This window comes from Caloenas nicobarica, chromosome 1 (assembly GCF_036013445.1).
Source record: "Caloenas nicobarica isolate bCalNic1 chromosome 1, bCalNic1.hap1, whole genome shotgun sequence".
NCBI classification, from domain to species: Eukaryota; Metazoa; Chordata; class Aves; order Columbiformes; family Columbidae; genus Caloenas; species Caloenas nicobarica.
In genome coordinates this window covers 92,947,933-92,965,940 of record NC_088245.1, presented here as the reverse complement: position 1 = coordinate 92,965,940, position 18,008 = coordinate 92,947,933, and the positions used below count along the sequence as shown (strand labels likewise).

Genomic DNA, 18,008 nt, shown 5'->3' with positions numbered 1-18,008 from the left:
AATTTTTTTTTTTGTTATTACATCAATAGCACAGTACCATGCTTATGGGATGAAGAAGCTCAGCAGCTGGTGATAAGATATGGTGACATTCACTTCTGTGTTGTTGACTCAAATCTAGCCTGAGTTAGCAACAAAGAAAGGGCATTGCCCTATGACACGTGTTCATTTTTTTTTTGGTTAAATTGGCTGTCTAACAGAGAAACCTTGGAAAATAAAGCTGAAAATCGACCTCAAGAGGTCATTAAGTCCACACCCTTGCCCAGAACAGAACTCGTTAGGTACCATTCTTGACAGATACTTATTCTTTACAATCTCCAAGATAAAAGAGTTTATAGCCTCCCTAAAAAGTCTTTTATACTGTCCAAGTGTCCTTACTGTTAGAATTTTTTTCCTGATCTACCTGACCTTTACTGTAATTTGCAACTATTCTTTGGTTTACCTCTTGTATAGAAAAAGGAGTTGGTGTCCATCTTATTTATAACCATAATTTTGATAAGCCAAAACTATTGTCATGTCTCTCTCTTCTCATTCCTTGTTGTGCATAAATAACACCAGTTCCTTGAGCTTTGAACGTGAACACACAGCACTGTTAAGGTTCTGGTCATTGTTGTGACTCCCTTTATCATTGCTAAATTGCAGTGCCACAAATGGGACATGAACTCTAATGCCAGCCATATTGGTGGCAAGTTGATGAAAGAATAATTTCAATTTGCAGATAAATGGGCTGAACGTAACATCTAAAATGTGTCCCATGTGATATCATGTCTGAAGTCAACGGTGAAGGGCTCTCAATCCATTGCATGTTTGTTTCTGAGCTTTAAATCTATGAAGAGCAACATGATTTAAATTTGCCTATTAAAAAGATCTCATTTCTGTGGGTTTTGGTCATTTTTAGTTTTCACAGATGTTGCTTAATGTAAACAATCAGCTGCAGAGATAAAGAAAGAATCATTGTGGGCAAATAAGCTCCAACGGCCTTTGCTCTTTAGAGGAATAGTAATGCTATTGCATTTAGGATCATTACAGTAGGAAAGTAGGAAAAAGCTCATATGTAAGCAGTATAATCACTCTTTCCATAATGAAAATAAAAACCACATTCGCAGTTTGAATAAAAATTATGCCAGATAGATGTAGATTTATACGGTTTGTTTGTTTCCAAGTCAAACTTTCTATACAAAGCCACTTGACAAAATATGGCATATGAGGGGCTATTTATATTCAGATCTCATGTATTTTGACAAAAGGACCTGAATAGGCATGTACTGTTGGAAAATGAGTGTTAAAGCCCTCCAGCAACACCCTCTAGTTTCTTGAAAGGAAAGAAAAAAACAAACCTTTATTTGATCATGTGGGGCAATTCTTACCATCATATTTCTTGTATGTTTTATCCATTCACTGTTTTTACTATAGTTTTATTTTACTTATTTTATCATTAAAGCAAGGAGTCAAAGTTGCTACTGTAATTTTAGCTGGGATATTGTATGTGCAGCTCATTATATCATATAAAATCTAAGGTGGGGGGTTGGATAATTGGGAATAAAAAGTCAGTTGCTGCTTCAATGTCTTTTAAGATACCGAAACTTTCTTATATGCTTTATGTAATTATTAATTAAATACAGAAATTTTCAAGTGAGATGTTTTATTTCAGCAGTTTGTCAATATATTTAATACTTCTCATTTGAATGCTAGGATAATTTCCCCTGTGCATTCTTCTTCTGTTACATAGCAAAGGATAAACGGCATTGTATAAAAGTAAACATGCAGTGATATCTGCCATTTTCTATTTAGAGAACTAACACAGTATACAGTGGGCACAACATTCATGGTGGGCTATCAAGTCCTGTAGTCCCATAGTGACAGCAAATATTTGCACAATTAGATCCACCTGAATAATGATAGAACAAAGATAATCTGCATGGATTTCTTTTTTCTTTGCAGCTGTTGTAGATAAATTCATTCGATATGAATTATCTTGCTACTTTAGTTGAAATAAGTAAAATATATGGGACCTCCACTATCTCTGGTAGAAATGAAGACTGTAATGGGTGCATGACTATTCTGATACCTGTGTGTTAATCGGTTAGCCCTCCTACTGTTGTCTCAAAGTGCATCAACTGAAACAGAAAGTGAATTTTGTGGTAACATTTATGCATTCCTCCGCTCTGTAGTCATCTGGATATGCTGTGTAAATAAGTGACATTGTCCAGTTTGACAGATGGAGGACCCAAGCATGGAAATGTTAAGTAGTTGTCAGAAGGCCTCCTTTGGGTCAGTGACCCACCAGTAAACATCACACTTCAGGGGCCTTTGCTGAATGCTATGTCTTTTTTCTTAAATCCCCATGAAATAACTACATTTCATCTTTTGTCATTTTTCCACATTTTTAGGAGAATTTGGAGAAGTGTGCAGTGGACGCCTAAAGCTGCCTTCTAAAAAGGAAATTTCAGTGGCTATCAAAACCCTGAAAGTTGGCTACACTGAAAAACAGAGAAGAGACTTCCTGGGAGAAGCAAGCATCATGGGACAGTTTGACCACCCTAATATAATTCGATTAGAGGGAGTTGTCACTAAAAGTAAGATATGACGGGGGTATCTCTTTTGCATGGGAAGTATCACTGGAGGTCCTTTCCAACTTAAATTATGCTGTGATTCTCTGATCTTTCAAGGAACAGCAAAAGCAAATAGAAAACTGAAGCATCCATGTTTATGCTCTGCAGACCCTTCCAGAAGTGTTTGTGTTATAACCTTGTTGATATATACCAAATATCCTTCAAAAGAGATAACAGCAGAAACACTTAGCTTGACTTTTGCAATGTATATTGTTATTTCCTCAAAAGCAGGAAAAGTATTACCCAATGTGAAAGTACCAGCTAAGCCCACGCTGAAGAATCCAGTGAAGAACAGTGTTGGAGGAAATTGCTCACAGTGCAACTGCAGGAGCTTCACTGTTTCGGTGCTCTCAGGATGGCAAGAACTTAGAAACAGTACCCTGGGTTGATGACCTGGGAAAAAACGGGGAATAAAAATAGTCTGCTTGAAAAAAATAGAGAGAACATGGAGAAGAAGGAGCATTTCTGAAGAACAGTGCAGCTCGGTAATAAACTGGCAGGTTTAATAAACTCCAGAGCTACAAATTGCTTCAAAGTGGCCAAGAGGCACTTGCTGATAATCTGTTAGGAGTCCTGGAGTCTGATATCCTAAGGTTTCCTAATTGCACTGAAGCAATATGTTCGGCTATCAACTAAATCATTAGATTTTGTCATTAGCACAAATTAATGAACAGCCTACCTGGCTACAGCAACTGATACTAGTCCAAATGTTTTCCCACATGGTTTTCATGCAGGGAAAATACTCCATGTGATATTCAGTATGTACCAGTATAAGGCATTTTAAAGATCCTGATCCTCTTAGTAAAAATCTCAAAAAAAACCAAAAGGTGGAGCTTTAGTTTTTCAGTAGTAAAATTGATTTTATTTCTTTGATAATATCTATATTTTTACTAATAGTAATTTTCTACATCTGCCTTTGGGTGTTTTTGTTACAGATTTGGGTTGTGTTTTTTTTTTTTTGTTAAAGAATATTTTTGTTTATGTTTTTGATAACAAATCACCTTCTCTTTTGAGACAAAAAAGTAATTAAAACCTCCATCCATGCATGGTGCCTTCCTGGAAAAGTAATATATTTGAAGAACCCTCTCCAGCTTCACTTTTGTTAAGACACTAGCAAGTCATAACTGGCATTCCTGAACAGTGGTGCTGGTCCTCGAGATCCTACTGAGCTTTCCCATGGCAGCCACGGTAGCTTCCTCAAAGCTGCCCAGATCATGCGTGCTCTTCTCCTTATGAGCAGCTGGTGGGATTTGGTGCTGGTGATGCTGCCTCATTTAGGCAAGTTCTGACTCTTCATTGCTTGTGCTGCTGATTGTCCTCTGCCTTGAGGTGGAAAGGCAGAAATAGTTGGTAGCAGAAAAGAGGTTGCATGAAGTACTAAAACCGGCTTCTTCCACGAGATATAAGCTCAGAGACTTCAGCTATACTTTCTAAATATCCACTGCAGCATAAGGTGGTAAATTTAATGATCAAAGTCCTGCAGCAGTTAGTATGTGGGAGATCACTAAGATTTTATGTGAGGTATGCCTAAAAAAACCCCAGAAAAAACAGGAATTCTGTGAGATTTTTCAGGGGAGTGGAAAAAAATCAGTAGGCTGTTTCCTAGTTCATCTTAGAGGACTCTGCTGGCAAAGAATGTCCTTGCCATTTCAGTCAACTGCTTGGAATGTGCATTTCCAGTTTAACTGGGTAGAAGTATACCAGATTTTTTGTTGTTAAGTAGATGGTTTTATTGGTTTTAAGGCTTCTTGGTTTTAAAATTGCATGATGCAAGGTTTTACAAACATAGGTGTGAATTTCGTAGCTTACTACAACAAATTATTTAAAAAAAATAACCCACAAGAATGTGTCTAAAAATAACTAGTCTGAAGTATGCAAAACCCTGTATGTTATGAAGAGACATAATTACAATAATAATGCTTTCTGTAGGTGTGATTCATGAAAGTCTATTTTGCTGATTTAAATAACAAAGAAGTTATTCTTCAGCTTAGGTCTCATGATCCCATCAGGAAAGGGCTGCCAGATCTGCCTATACAAATCCGAGTTATCTTCTGCTTTTCAATGACACACGCTTTGTACAGTCAGAATAAGATTTGCAGTCCCAAAATTACTTGAAATGCCAGCATCAGTCTGTACACAGCTGAGCTAAAATCTATTTTGTTACATTTTGTATTTCCGTGGCAATTGAGAAAATAATTTAATTGCTGTGCATGCAGGAATTTGTGCATTGCTTTTGAATGTGCACTAGGAATTCTGTCTGTATTCTCTATAAGTGACTATTAGTAAGTTTGCTACTCAGCTGTATTCACAGCAGACTGCTATCTGTTTTGGAGAGGGTGGGAGTGCCAGCTGCCTATCACATTTAAGTATGAGAGAGCAAGCTCTGAATATTCCCAGCTGAAGTCAATAAAAGCCTCAGGGTTACAACACCCTCTCCAGGTAGCCTGAATACAGGCATTGAGAAAACTGATCTGGAACTATTTGCTGGGTAAAATTACATGGCATAAATGCAAGTAAAGACAATAATTTGTTTTCTTTAACATTCTATAGTGTGATAGGATAAGAAAGTAGTGGGATTTGGCTTTTTTAAACCAATCTAATATGCCATAATATCAAATTAGCCGGGGTTCATGTTTTTTAATGATAGCTATTAAAGCACACTCACAAGTGTTAGTTTATGTATAGTCAGTGGAGAGCCTGTTGGAGTATTTGCTGGATCGCTCTCAGTGCAGGTAATGCATGACAAACAGGGGATGTGACCTTTTCTTCATTATGCAAATTATTTTTGACAGTTGGCCCTTAGCAATGATCTAACTCTTCATACTAGCAGATCTTCTGAAGCGACTCCTAACGACTGCAATTGTCAGTCCCAATAACAGGAGCATTTGGTATGAGGAGTTGTCAAGCTGGGGTGGCCGTGGTTTGCCAGTGGGACAAACCAACCGCAGTCTGAAGGAGATGCACCCACCAGATAAGGCTTCAGTCCTGGGCTCCAGTGCAGAGTTGTTCCCCCACTTCACACAGATTTCAGTTCTGCCTTTTCCAGCCGCTACACCGGTCTCCTGGGCGCGCTGTAGGCAGTAGTCTTAATAACCAGCACACATGTTCTGCTTAGTTTACTAATAATTTACAGCAATTTGTAGCCTGTTAGTGTAATAAATTTCAGCAACACTGTTGACACAAGTTGTTATCGTGTATAAACGGCTGTGCTTTGATAAATGAATGCAGAATGTTCTTTTAAAAGTGCACCGTGTTGCTACAGAGCATATGCTTCTTATTATGGACACGTTTCCAACTGAATGAAAGTAGAATCCTGCACTTTGGGCGTTCTGAGTACGGGTGAGCAAGGCAGGAAGATGCTCTCTTAATAATTTGGAAGACATATCTTCTTACACTAATTTCAGTCTTCTGATATGTCATAAAATTGAGTTTATACAGAAACTAGGCAACTGTCTCCTGGTTTGAAAGTATGTGGATTTATCATAGAAATTTGTGGGTAGCCCAACTGGTCTACTCCCCTTTATTTGAATGATCCAGCAGCATTTTCTGTGCCTTACCAGAAATGCCTTTGGGTTAATGTTATACATACAGTGTAAGTTAGGTACTTTTCCTTGCGCTGCATATTTCTTGTCAACAAGAGTAGGCAAGCAAAGGATTTTTTTGAGGGAGATTTTACATTGTTAGGTCTTTTATCTGCACTATATCCTATATAATTCAAGACTAATGTTTTGGATAAAGAGTTTGTTCCTACCAGTTAATGGATGACAGAGTCGATTATCCATTAGTGTGACTCCCACAGTATAACACATCATTTGCACAGCAGAAAGAAGGTATTTTAACCCATTAATCTATACAAAGTGGACAAAGGATTTTCTTCTCATTACATTAAACTCATTCTTTGAAATTAATATTTCTATTCTAAGAATTTATGTTTCGTAGGAGTGGTATTTTCTCAGAAACAAACAAAAAAGGAGTTGTTAGCATTTGCTGTTTTAATGGCTTTCTTGCTTTTAGTTATACTGGGTACCTCTTTCAAGCCTCACACAGTTCAATTTTAAAAACTAAAATGTCACCATGCCTGCTATACAATATGCAGGCCTTTGTCATGCTTTTAGGGTCAGATGCCTTCCTGTACTATATGTGAAATAATAATTCATCTCCTTAAATAACTTCATGCTCTTACCCACCTTTCACTCTACCACAAAGAGAAAATAAACAAAGCTTTAGAAAATATTATAAAATAATAAAATCCATATGATGATAAAATATTAGCAGAGCAATGACCTTTGTCTGGAAACTTTACTGTAATCACATTAATTTTTGCATTCATGTCTGTCCAATGTGTCAGAGTTGCATATAAAATCTTGGTTGTGTTACAAAATACCTTAGGGTAGGAAGAATGGTTTCACAAACTAATCTGAATCTGCATGGGCAAGTTTTGAAAGATATTAGAGGCTTTTCAAGGATGCAGGGCTGTTTCTGTGGATACGGCATGTTTGGTTCCCAGCTACGTCTTGCTTGGTAGGAGGGCACGTTCGTGTTCATAGAATCACAGAACAGTTTGGGTTGGAAGGGACCTGCAAAAGTCATCTAGTCCAACCCCCCTGCAATGAGCAGGGACATCTTCAACTAGATCAGGTTGCTCAGAGCCCCGTCCAGCCTGGCCTTCAATATTTCCAGCGATGGGGCATCCACCACCTCTCTGAGCAACCTGTTGCTGTATTTTACCACCATCATTGTAAAAATTTCTTCCTCACGTCTGGTCTGAATCTTCCCTTCTTTTAGTGTTGTCACCGATCCTGCTGCAGTGGGCAGCAGGACTGCCTGGAAAGAGGGCTCACTCCCAGCAGTGGAAGGTGGCTGTGTGACAGCTCAGCTTTTCTTTCCAGTGCTTTGTATTACTTCCATTGTGCATCTTCCCTTCCACCTCTATCCCCACCCCAACATTTTCCTCAACTCACACTGGGAAAATGCTGAAGCTCTACAGTTTAAATGCATCGTAAATACCCCACTGAGGGAGAGGTTTTTTTGCTGTTGGTGCCATGTAGGCTATTTAGTCTTCCCCATACCATAGTATCTGAGGAACATATTGGTTGTGCCCATGTGGCAGAGCACTGCTCCACAGTCCTTGCACCACCACTCCAGAGAGAAACTGCTACTCCTTCCACAGCAAGTGCCCAGTTCCCTTCCAGAGCAAACATGGGGGCAAATGCATGGCAAAATACATCTACTTAATTGCATAAATTCATGGGTTATATGAAGAATTATATTCAACGGTGACAGATAACACGACATACACTGAAAATGCAGGATGCTTCACTCTGTTTCTTGGGAAGTGAGCTGCTAAAAATCATATCAGTTTATGCTGAAATGACTGTATTTCTGTTGTTTTAAGTGGAGTCATAACTATGTTGTGGATAGAATTGATTTTGCCCATGCATCTTTTGCTTTCTTTCTAAATTTAAAATTATCCTTGGGATTTGGAAGATATGGGTGCATTTCTGAAATTCACGTTCTTACTGATCGTTATGTATTCTTTTTAAATGCCTGACCCCTGCCATCTGTTTGCAGGTAAGCCAGTTATGATTGTTACTGAATATATGGAAAATGGTTCCTTGGACAGCTTCCTACGGGTAAGTGCAATGGAAAACTGGAAGGTGCGGAACTGGCTCTTGTTCTGAATTTGTTTTGAATTTACCGCCACTCTACTCTGACTCATCATCAGCTCTTGTTGCTTGATATTTCATTATTTCCATTTGGTTTTGTGTGCATTGCAATGTGCTCAGAAAACCAAGTAGGGATCTGCTAGTCCATTTTGACTGTTTACAGTAGGCATTATTCCAAAATGAAGAAAACTTTGGTTTTATGAGTATGTCACATCTATTAAAAAAATTCTGGCATGCAAAAATGAAAATAGTTTTTCTGAGGGCTGAATTACTACTGTAATGCAGTTATGCTTATTGGTTGGCAGCCTGTAAGTCTTACCAAGAGATTTCCAAAGTGAATGGATTTGTGGAAATTTTTCAGTAAACCAGTAGTACTGAGCCAAGAGCTGTTTCCCTAAATGTGAAAAGTTTAGGGAATAACTCCATACCTGAGGGTGTTTGAAATGTTTTGCTAGCAAACTTTATTGGCCTGCTTTCTTTCCCCAACCTTAGACATACTAATACTGTTGTTGATTTATCTTTGTTTTCTGTCAAAGTTGGTAGTGAGCCTAAAAAAATTTAAACGCTCCCTGTGTCACCAAGATTTACTTGTGGCAAAACAAGAAGTGTAGCAGAAATGAAATCCCATCTGAGGGGAAACACTAGTTTAATTTTAATTTGTTAGGGCAAACTCAGCTGTGGCTGAGAGACTACTTTGGTTCTGCCATGGTTGAGTGACATTATCCCCCAAATTCATAACACTGAACTAGACATTTAGCCCCAAAAGGGGATATATTGTCAACATTAGTTTCAGTATGTACTATATATGTTATGATGTCCACTGGAGCATGTAAAATACATATGAATAATGTGTCAGTATATCTAAATGAAATATATCTGTACTGAACTATATATATTTTGTTTAGGCTTAAAATCCTTGAAGAAAGCTCTGAGGAATGAAGAATAATTTCTGACTGTACAAAACAGTTGTTCAGCTTGTTTCTTCATTTCAGTGTGTTTTTTTGGTTGGGTTTTTTTTTGTCTTTTTTGGTTGGTTGGTTGGCTTATTTGTTGTTTTGATTTGGTTTTGGTTTGGTTTTTTTTATTAGTTGTGTGGAAACATAGATAAGAACCTTGTGACTCATTAATATCACAGGCAACTCACGCCATATAACCTTGCTATAAATGACTTTTAAAACTGGTCAGCTTGATTTGAAAGGCTGAGGCAACTGGGTCTCTTTAGTTTGGAGAAGAGGAGACTGAAGGGAGACCTCATTAATGTTTATAAACATATAAAGGGTGAGTGTCACGAGGATGGAGCCAGGCTCTTCTCGGTGACAACCACTGGTAAGACAAGGGGTAATGGGTTCAAACTGGAACACAAGAGGTTCCACTTAAATTTGAGAAGAAACTTCTTCTCAGTGAGGGTGCCAGAGCACGGGAACAGGCTGCCCAGGGAGGTTGTGGAGTCTCCTTCTCTGGAGACATTCAAAACCCGCCTGGACGCCTTCCTGTGTAACCTCACCTAGGTGTTCCTGCTCCAGCAGGGGGATTGGACTAGATGATCTTTCGAGGTCCCTTCCAATCCCTAACATTATGTGATTCTGTGATTTCCTCATTGCCATTGAAAGGCTTTCTGAGCATCTCATTCCTTTCATGATATCGTGGTTTGATTGCGAGGTGACAACAAAACCATGGCAGATGTATTGTTAAGCCACTCTCCCCTTCCTCTCCCCTGTTCGCCTGTCCCTCTCCCCACTTCCCACTAAGGACAGGTGATTGGGAGGGAAAGAAGGACCAAGAGAAGAGAGTTGGAAAAATTAAAAATGTTTTACTAATGCTACCAATAGAAATAGAGAAAATAGTACGAAATATACAAAACCAATCTTGAAAGTCCCGGCAACTGCTCCGGCAGATGTGGGGCCGGCACCCGAAGTCCTGGACTGGACTCTGCAGCCAACCGGAGCGGGATTCAGTCTGTCACTAGGCCTCAGTTCGCAGGGACGACTCGCAAGGTCCTCTCCCAATGTCGGCCATAAGGAAAAGGGACAAGATCCTCGTGATCCCCCACTTTTATATGAAGTATGACGTGAATGGGATGGAATACTTTAGTTGGTCAGTTTTTTGGTCACCTGTTTCAGTTCACTGCTCTCGCGGGATGTGCACCCATCCTTATCAATGACCTCGCATTCCATTGCTATGTCTACCAAAACATGTATCTAGCTTTCAGGGAAACTGCAGTTATTTAGAAGGCTTTAGCTGACAGGGAAATTCACTAAAAGAGAAACTTGTTTTTTAACAAAACCAGGACACGTGGTTAGAAACTTTCTTCCTATTTCAAGCTAAATCTTTTCCAGGGTCTATATACATCCTCTTGTGTTGGCTCTAGTTAAAGAAGGTTTCGTAAGAGGGAACTGCTAAGAGTCTTTTATAATAATGAATTTCTTCATGAAAGGGAATTTTGAGTGGCTCTTTAAGGCATCTGCTGTGCCATATATTTGCTTAATGTTTACAGTGCTAATATTGCCTCTAAGCTTATTAATCAAAAATGAAATTAATGCAGTCAGTCTTGCAGGCTGATTCGTGTGAGCTCACCCCACATGGCAGAACCAGGTCCTATGTATTTAATACATTTCTGGAAGAAGCAGCAGGAAGAGCTGGAGAGCTGCCTATGATAATAAATTTACAGCACTGGGGAATTCATTTGAGAGCACTAGGATGTACTGGTGTCCTGCCGTCTATGTATCTATATATGAATATCAAAGCTAGATGTTAACAAACAGCACTGGTAAGAGCTGGGAGATTTAAAATAACTCTAGAAGTAGACAGTTAGAAATGTACGCAGCTATTGGTTTCTAGGCTAAGTCACAGGGTGTTTAAGTGATTTTTGTGTTCCTGAAGTTGAGGAAAATTTTGAGGAATGGGTTTAAATCTAATGGAATTTGAAAAGCACTGAATCACATCAGTATTTGCTTTTGTTAGAAAAAAAATGCTTGTGTAATAAAAAACTTTCATTAGTCCATTGAGTAAGTCTGGGATTTTCACTAATTCCTATGGCCTTTCAGGGAAGTTGGACATCTGTTTCTCTAAAATCCTGGCACTCCAGTCTCAGGAGCACACACAACTTCGATTTATATGCTGCTTTCACACAGATCCCATCTAGGAAATTAAAATTCTGGTGACAACAAGAATGGGAAAAATTGATTTTTATCTGAATTGAAAATCTGTCCCCTTCTCTCAGGTGACTGGGAGATTATCCTCCACAAACCAAAGTATTTCCATGTGTGATGTTTATATCATGACTCATGAGCTCTTCACTTGAAGAGCTTCCAGGGTCATTATCAAAAATCTGTGCAAGGAGGAACTTAAACAGTCTCTGAAATTACATTTCAAATGTTTTCCAGAAACATGATGCCCAGTTCACAGTCATTCAGCTAGTAGGCATGCTTCGAGGGATCGCATCCGGCATGAAATATTTGTCAGATATGGGTTACGTCCATCGAGATTTAGCTGCTCGTAATATCCTCATCAACAGTAACTTGGTGTGCAAAGTCTCAGATTTTGGTCTCTCTCGCGTACTGGAAGATGACCCAGAAGCTGCTTACACCACACGGGTGAGTTTCTGTGTTTGTTTAAAATTCATGTTGGTTGTGTGTGGTTAGACTGAAATCTGAGGGAGTCCCTGAGGCTTATGGTCTGTGTTCCAGAGGCCATACAGTCTTGCATGCCCAGAGATGTTCAATAAAACGTAAACTCATCACAACTATTTTTTAATTCATGTCTCAGAGAAGACAGAAGGCAGAAAAAGATGGTTTCTGTTGGTAGATTATTTTTCTTAAAGTACGCAAAATCCTTGACTCAGTTTCTGCTGGGTGTGTAAAGGAGTGAATACCACTGGTAAGGCCTGAGTTTGTTTGGCACACAATAGTGTAAAACTTCGTCTGTGCTTTGAGCAGGTTTTGTTACACTGCTGATCTAGCTCCCACCTAGTAAAAAAATTTCTACCCAGCAATTTTTTTTTATTTTTTTATTTTTTTTTTACCTTTTTGTCTCTGCTAGTATGGTGGGAGATATGTCTGATTGGAGCATAGTGATATTGCTGTTCTACAAGGGTGTACCAGTTGTGCCTGCTGTTGTACCCCTACCTAACTGAGTAAAAACTTGAGTAAAACAAAAAAAAAAAAAAAATTTTGCTTAACAATGTAATAAACCTCCTGTACTTTCTCTTCCCTATATCATATATACAAATTGGTACCCATCTCTTGAAGCCGTAATGATATCAAGAGGGAGACTTACCTCTGACTGTTTCATCCTGAGACAGAGAAGCTTTTATCAGATAGGGGACTTCCCATGGTGTAGGCTGCTGCTTGCTTCTTTTTTGGATTTCATCCTTCCTGAAAAGCTACCTGGAAGCTACAGTGTTGAATTAGAGCCTTAGGAAAGCCACAGTGTCTTCTAAATACAGCCTTTCTGCACCTCTTGTTCTCACTTGAATAATGCTTCTGTTTTATTGTGGAAACCTTGAAGGCATACATGTAGTTTTGTGTATATAGATATTACACTAGGATGTCTGTCTGTTCACTTTAATCCTATTGCAAGTGGATTTTATTAACTTTAGCAAAAGTGGCACTACAATTCAGTATCTTAGTGAAGTGTAATTTGCAGTGATGCCTAGTAATCATCTCGTCTTCACTGTACAAACCAGATTAGAATAGAATGTATCACCAAAATCTTAATGTGGGTTTTCCAGTGCTTCCCTCATTCCTGATCACTGACAGGAGTAATCAGTTATTGTGGTAGTTTGCATGATATATTGTTCATGATTGAAATAAAATAACGTGACAAATGAGTAAAGAAATCGTAGCTGTTTTCTTACACATTATATATACGTTATATACACATACATTTATAGGTGGATATTTATCAGACATACCTTCATAACTTACCGGATATAAAGACTCTATTCTTTACTTGACTTTTCAGTGCTTTCTTGACCTCTGATAAGCTGTGGCATGTTCTTAGAAATATGCAATATACACCACTTTAGAAAATCATCTATAGAGATATCTCGTGGTTAATATAAAGAGATATTAGTAGAAAGCAGTTTTCATGCTCAGTATAGGTGTGGCATTGATAAGTAAATATGAATATAATGCAAGAGTTCCTTGAGAGAATATTGTCTGTAGTTTAGCCAGATGTGTATTGCCCTCGTCTTAAAAACTGTATGTTACTGTCCCTGAGGTAAACACCTTTAGATAGAGTATTTATCTAGTCTCATATTTAACCTCCCACCCCTAGGATGTATGCTTGCAAGCTAAGGCAATGACTCTGTGTCTGACCACCACTGCCCAGGGGTAGATGGTCGATCTCCCCTTTAAAGCAGCTGCTTACATGCATGGACATTGCTGTCCTCTTGACACACGTCTCCATTATTTTATTTTCTAAGCAATTTTTCCAAACTTACTATTCTTTCTGTTCTCTTTCAGAGCCCAAAACAGGATATTGATCCCCAGCATAGCATGTTTATCTCATATTTCTTACACATGCCATTTATCACAGAATCACAGAATGGTTGTGGTTGGAAATGACCTCCGGAGATCATGTAGTCCAAACCACCTGTTGAAGCAGGTTCACCAAGAGGAGATCGCACAGGAATGTGTCCAGACAGGTTCTGAATGTCTCCAGAGAAGGAGACTCCACAGCCTCTCTGGGCAGCCTGTTCCAGTGCTCTGGCACCCTCAAAGTAAAGAAGTTTCTCCTCATATTCAGACAGAACCTCTTTATGCTTCAGTCTGTGCCCATTGCCCCTCATCCTATCATTGAGCACCACTAAAAAGAGTGGTCCCATCCTCTTGACATCTACCCTTGAGATATTTGTGAGCATCAATAAGATCCCCTCTCAGCCTTTTCTTCTCCAGGCTGAACAGACCCAGCTCTCTCAGTCTTTCCTCATAAGAAAGATGATCCAGACCCCTGATTGTCTTCGTAGCTCTCCGCTGGACTCTCTCCAAGAGTTCCTTTTTCTTCTTAAACTGGGGAGCTCAGAACTGGGCACAGTACTCCAGATGCGGCCTCACCAGGACAGAGTAGAGTGGGAGGAAAACCTCCCTCGACCTGCTGGTCACACTCTTCCTAACGCACCCCAGGATACCGTTGGCCTTCTTGGCCACGAGGGCACATGGCTGACTCATGATCAACCTGTTGTCCACCAGGACTCCCAGGTCTTTCTCTGCAGTGCTGCTTTCCAGCAGGTCTGCCCCTAACCTGTGTGTTAATATCTCCATGGGTGAGAAGTCGCTATGTCTCCTTCCACTCCCAGCACAGCTTTACCATGTGGCTGGCTCGTGTTCTTCTGCTCAGACGCGTACTTTTACCAGGGTTTGAAATTCAGTTCTCTTACTCCAAAATTCACCTGGGCATGCAAACTAATCTATAATTCAGTAATGGCATTTTGTATACTCACATCAAGAGTTCAAGATACCTTAGAGTCCTAGTTAACTTAGATGAAAAAGTTGTATAGGGAGGAAAAAGTAGCTCTCCATCAAACTACATAGCACGCCGCTTTCTGAGGGAAGCGGACTTTCCTGAAAATGAAGCATACGTCAGTGACTTATACCCGTGGGTGGCTAGGACAAACCAGGGTGGATGGGGGGTCAGTGTTTTTCAGCCAGGGTTATGTGGGAATTTCCTGCAGCCAAGTGCAGTGTTGATTTTTTTTTTCTTCCTCTCCTTCTGCCACCTATTTTCTAACCCTACCTGCCTATTTACATTTAGATAGTGAAATGAGATGGAAAAATCCTATTTTGTAAAGTGCAATCATCTGTATTCAGTAAACTCCATCTGGCATTTATGGTGCATACGCAAACTGCTGCAGGAAGATGCTCAGATAATTAAAATCTTCAAATACAACCTAGGACAAATCTAATTTCCTTCAAAAGTAGTTGCTGAATATACCTGTGCCACATCTTGACTCTGAGAGAAGGACAAGGCTATTTGCTGTTCATCTTTTGCTCAGGTTTCCTCTGAAGTTAATCTTGTATACATGTCCAGATAGTATGTCCCCGAAGTATGTTTGATCCTCAGCTTAAACAACTGGGGACCATGAGTGCAAAACAGAGCTCCGGTCCACTGGAAGAAAGCTGGGCAGTTCATGTTCCTGCTGCTTAGTCATATCACAAAGCATAGGACTGTTTCCTAGGCTGCTCCTACTGCCTTTCACAGGCACAAATTATATGGCAAAACCAAGACAAAAGTAGTGCCACTTTTTAAAATACTGCCATCACCTCAAACATTTTCATGCCTTTACAACTAAAGGATGAAAACTAGTCAGTAGGATCTTTGAAAAGACAAAAAAAAAGAAAAAAAGAAAAAAAATCCAAGTTATAACCACAATTCCAAACATTCAAACAGTAAAGACTGTTTATTACTGGGTAGAGACTTTTGCCACCCCTCTACCTCTTCCCACTACCAGTTTTCTATTTAGTATCAGTGGTACTAGGGAAATTCATAGAATTAGCTGCAAAGATAGATGTTTTATCTATTTAGCCTTATTTTCTACCCCTATTTTCCACCTGTAGATTTTAAAGCCTGAGAACAATTCCATTGCTTTAATTCATAATTGCAATTCAGGATTGGTCTGCCCCCAAGAAGCCCAGTCAGCCCTTCAAGCTTTCAATACACACCACTGACTGGATGAAATTTTATGTTTTTCTGTTCTCAGAATCTCTGTCTGAAGCTTTGCATAAAGGATATGAGCATGTATCCCTTTATAGATCAATAATGTATATATCCCTTTATATATCAATACATAATCTGTGATATTCATGCTATTGTACAAGAGCTCTGAAGAACAATGCAAAGATCACAGGTGCACATGTGAAATACAGAGAATCAGGACTTGTAAGGAAACTTTTCTACCTGACAGGGTCATTCTTTACCTCCTGAATTATTGTCAGTGACTTGATACCACAAAAGGCCTCTGGCAGCCTGTGGTCTGCCTGCTTACAGAAGCAGAAGCCAGCATGTGAATTAAGCTGAGTGTTTGGATTTTTTTTTTAACTGAGCCTTTGTGCCCGAGGGGATGTACTGTAACTATCTGCATTCTCCATACCTATTCACTTTTAATTGAAAGGCCAAGACTGTATTAAAATCGTCATTGTCAAATTGATTCTTTCTATTCTTATTATTTTTAGATGGCTGTATGACAAGTAGGTAGACTAATAACGATATGAAATGGAAGTAAATTTAAACCATCACACATGTAGAGGGACTGTAATTATGTCTCTCAAAGGCATAATAATTGGCTAATCAGTAGATTAACTTTGACTATTTAAACGCATATTTGGATACAGTACTGGTGTTCGTGGCATTTCAGTGGAAAACTCCATCCAGTTATTCTATTTATATGGATAACTTCTCATTAAACATACATCACTTAAAAAATACTGTGATTTGATGGCATGTAAATATTCTGATAGCCTGTTCCCCCATGTGATGGTGCCAGAACAGGCAGGGCACCCCAAGGCATTGCTCAATTGTGTGCCACAGGGAAGGGCACACAGGTCCTTTCTGTTATGTACATGTTATTGCAACTGCTTGACAGAAATTTGTCGTGGTTTGTTCCCAATATATGCAAGAATACTTTAATACAGTCTGAATGCATTGAAGGATTTGGTAAAGAAAGAAAAAAAGAAACACAATTTCTCTTCCATGATAAGCATGAGAGAGTGAAGCAGTGGTCTGTTATCATTTACCACTCAAGAAGGAGATAAGTCAAGATAAAATACTCATTCATAAGGGATGAACAATTAGCACTGGGTAACTTTCAGGTGCTGAAGAGAGCATAAGTCAGATTCAACTCATTCATATGAAACCATCTTTTCTCTGTACCAGTCAGATGTCTCCTGAACTGTCTTCATGTAATGAAATATGTCAGGCTTTTACCTTCAGGTTTTCCTGCAAAGTTCCTTCAATAATTCTCTTAGAATCCATTTTTCTTGATTCTTCTCTCCCCAGGCCTGTGGCTTAGGTGCCCGTGGCAGTCACCCTGTAACAGATTATAAATCAGAATATTGGAATGTGTTATGAAGGCCTGGAAACAGCTGCCTTGTGCTGGAGTGCCAGACGCGCAAGAAATAAATGGAGGAGTTCATTGGTTTTAGATGAATTATGCTGAACAGGCAGATACTGTAGGTATCACAGCCCCACCTAGAGCAGATAAAACCTTCAGTTACTGCTGGCTCACTAATTTCAAACCCAAAGTGTGGTTCTCTTACCTATACTGCAGTAACAAACTCCTACAATTCCTAATACTAATGCTTGCTTTCTACTCAAATTCAGGGAGTTTATATGGCTTCCTGATGAGCATACTCTTAAAGGAAGACCATGACAAAAATATATAAAACCTGTGTTTATCTTCAAAAAATAATCAGTAAATATATTACCAACAGCTAGTGGTACATACACATGTAGATTTCTCTTTATAAACCTATATCAAATAGATTTGGGCAAACCTTTTTCCTAGGCATATCTGTAATGATTTTTCATTTAGCAAGTTTGTCTTACATGTTCAGTCCTGATAGTACTAATTTTGAAGAGTAGGAGCCCACTAATACCAACCAATAATATTAGGGTTTCAGATTTTCCAGTGGAGGATAAACAACAGAGACAGCTGGTAAAGTTTAATTTGCATGAAAACCTAATGGACATAAAGTACATCATATTAAAAAAAAAAAAAAAAAGATAGGATTTCTTA

At 39.0% G+C, this 18,008-nt stretch overlaps 1 protein-coding gene across 4 annotated transcripts in view; it reads left to right on the top strand.

Annotated features, from left to right (window-relative positions):
• Positions 1-18,008, top strand: part of EPHA3 (EPH receptor A3) — a 245,289-nt gene that overhangs the window by 199,791 nt on the left and 27,490 nt on the right. For all 4 annotated transcript variants that reach the window (XM_065657430.1, XM_065657422.1, XM_065657450.1 and 1 more), the window contains 3 exons: positions 2,388-2,573; positions 8,181-8,242; positions 11,659-11,868. In XM_065657430.1, coding sequence (XP_065513502.1) covers positions 2,388-2,573; positions 8,181-8,242; positions 11,659-11,868 — 458 coding nt within the window. The remainder of the gene's footprint in view (positions 1-2,387; positions 2,574-8,180; positions 8,243-11,658; positions 11,869-18,008) is intronic.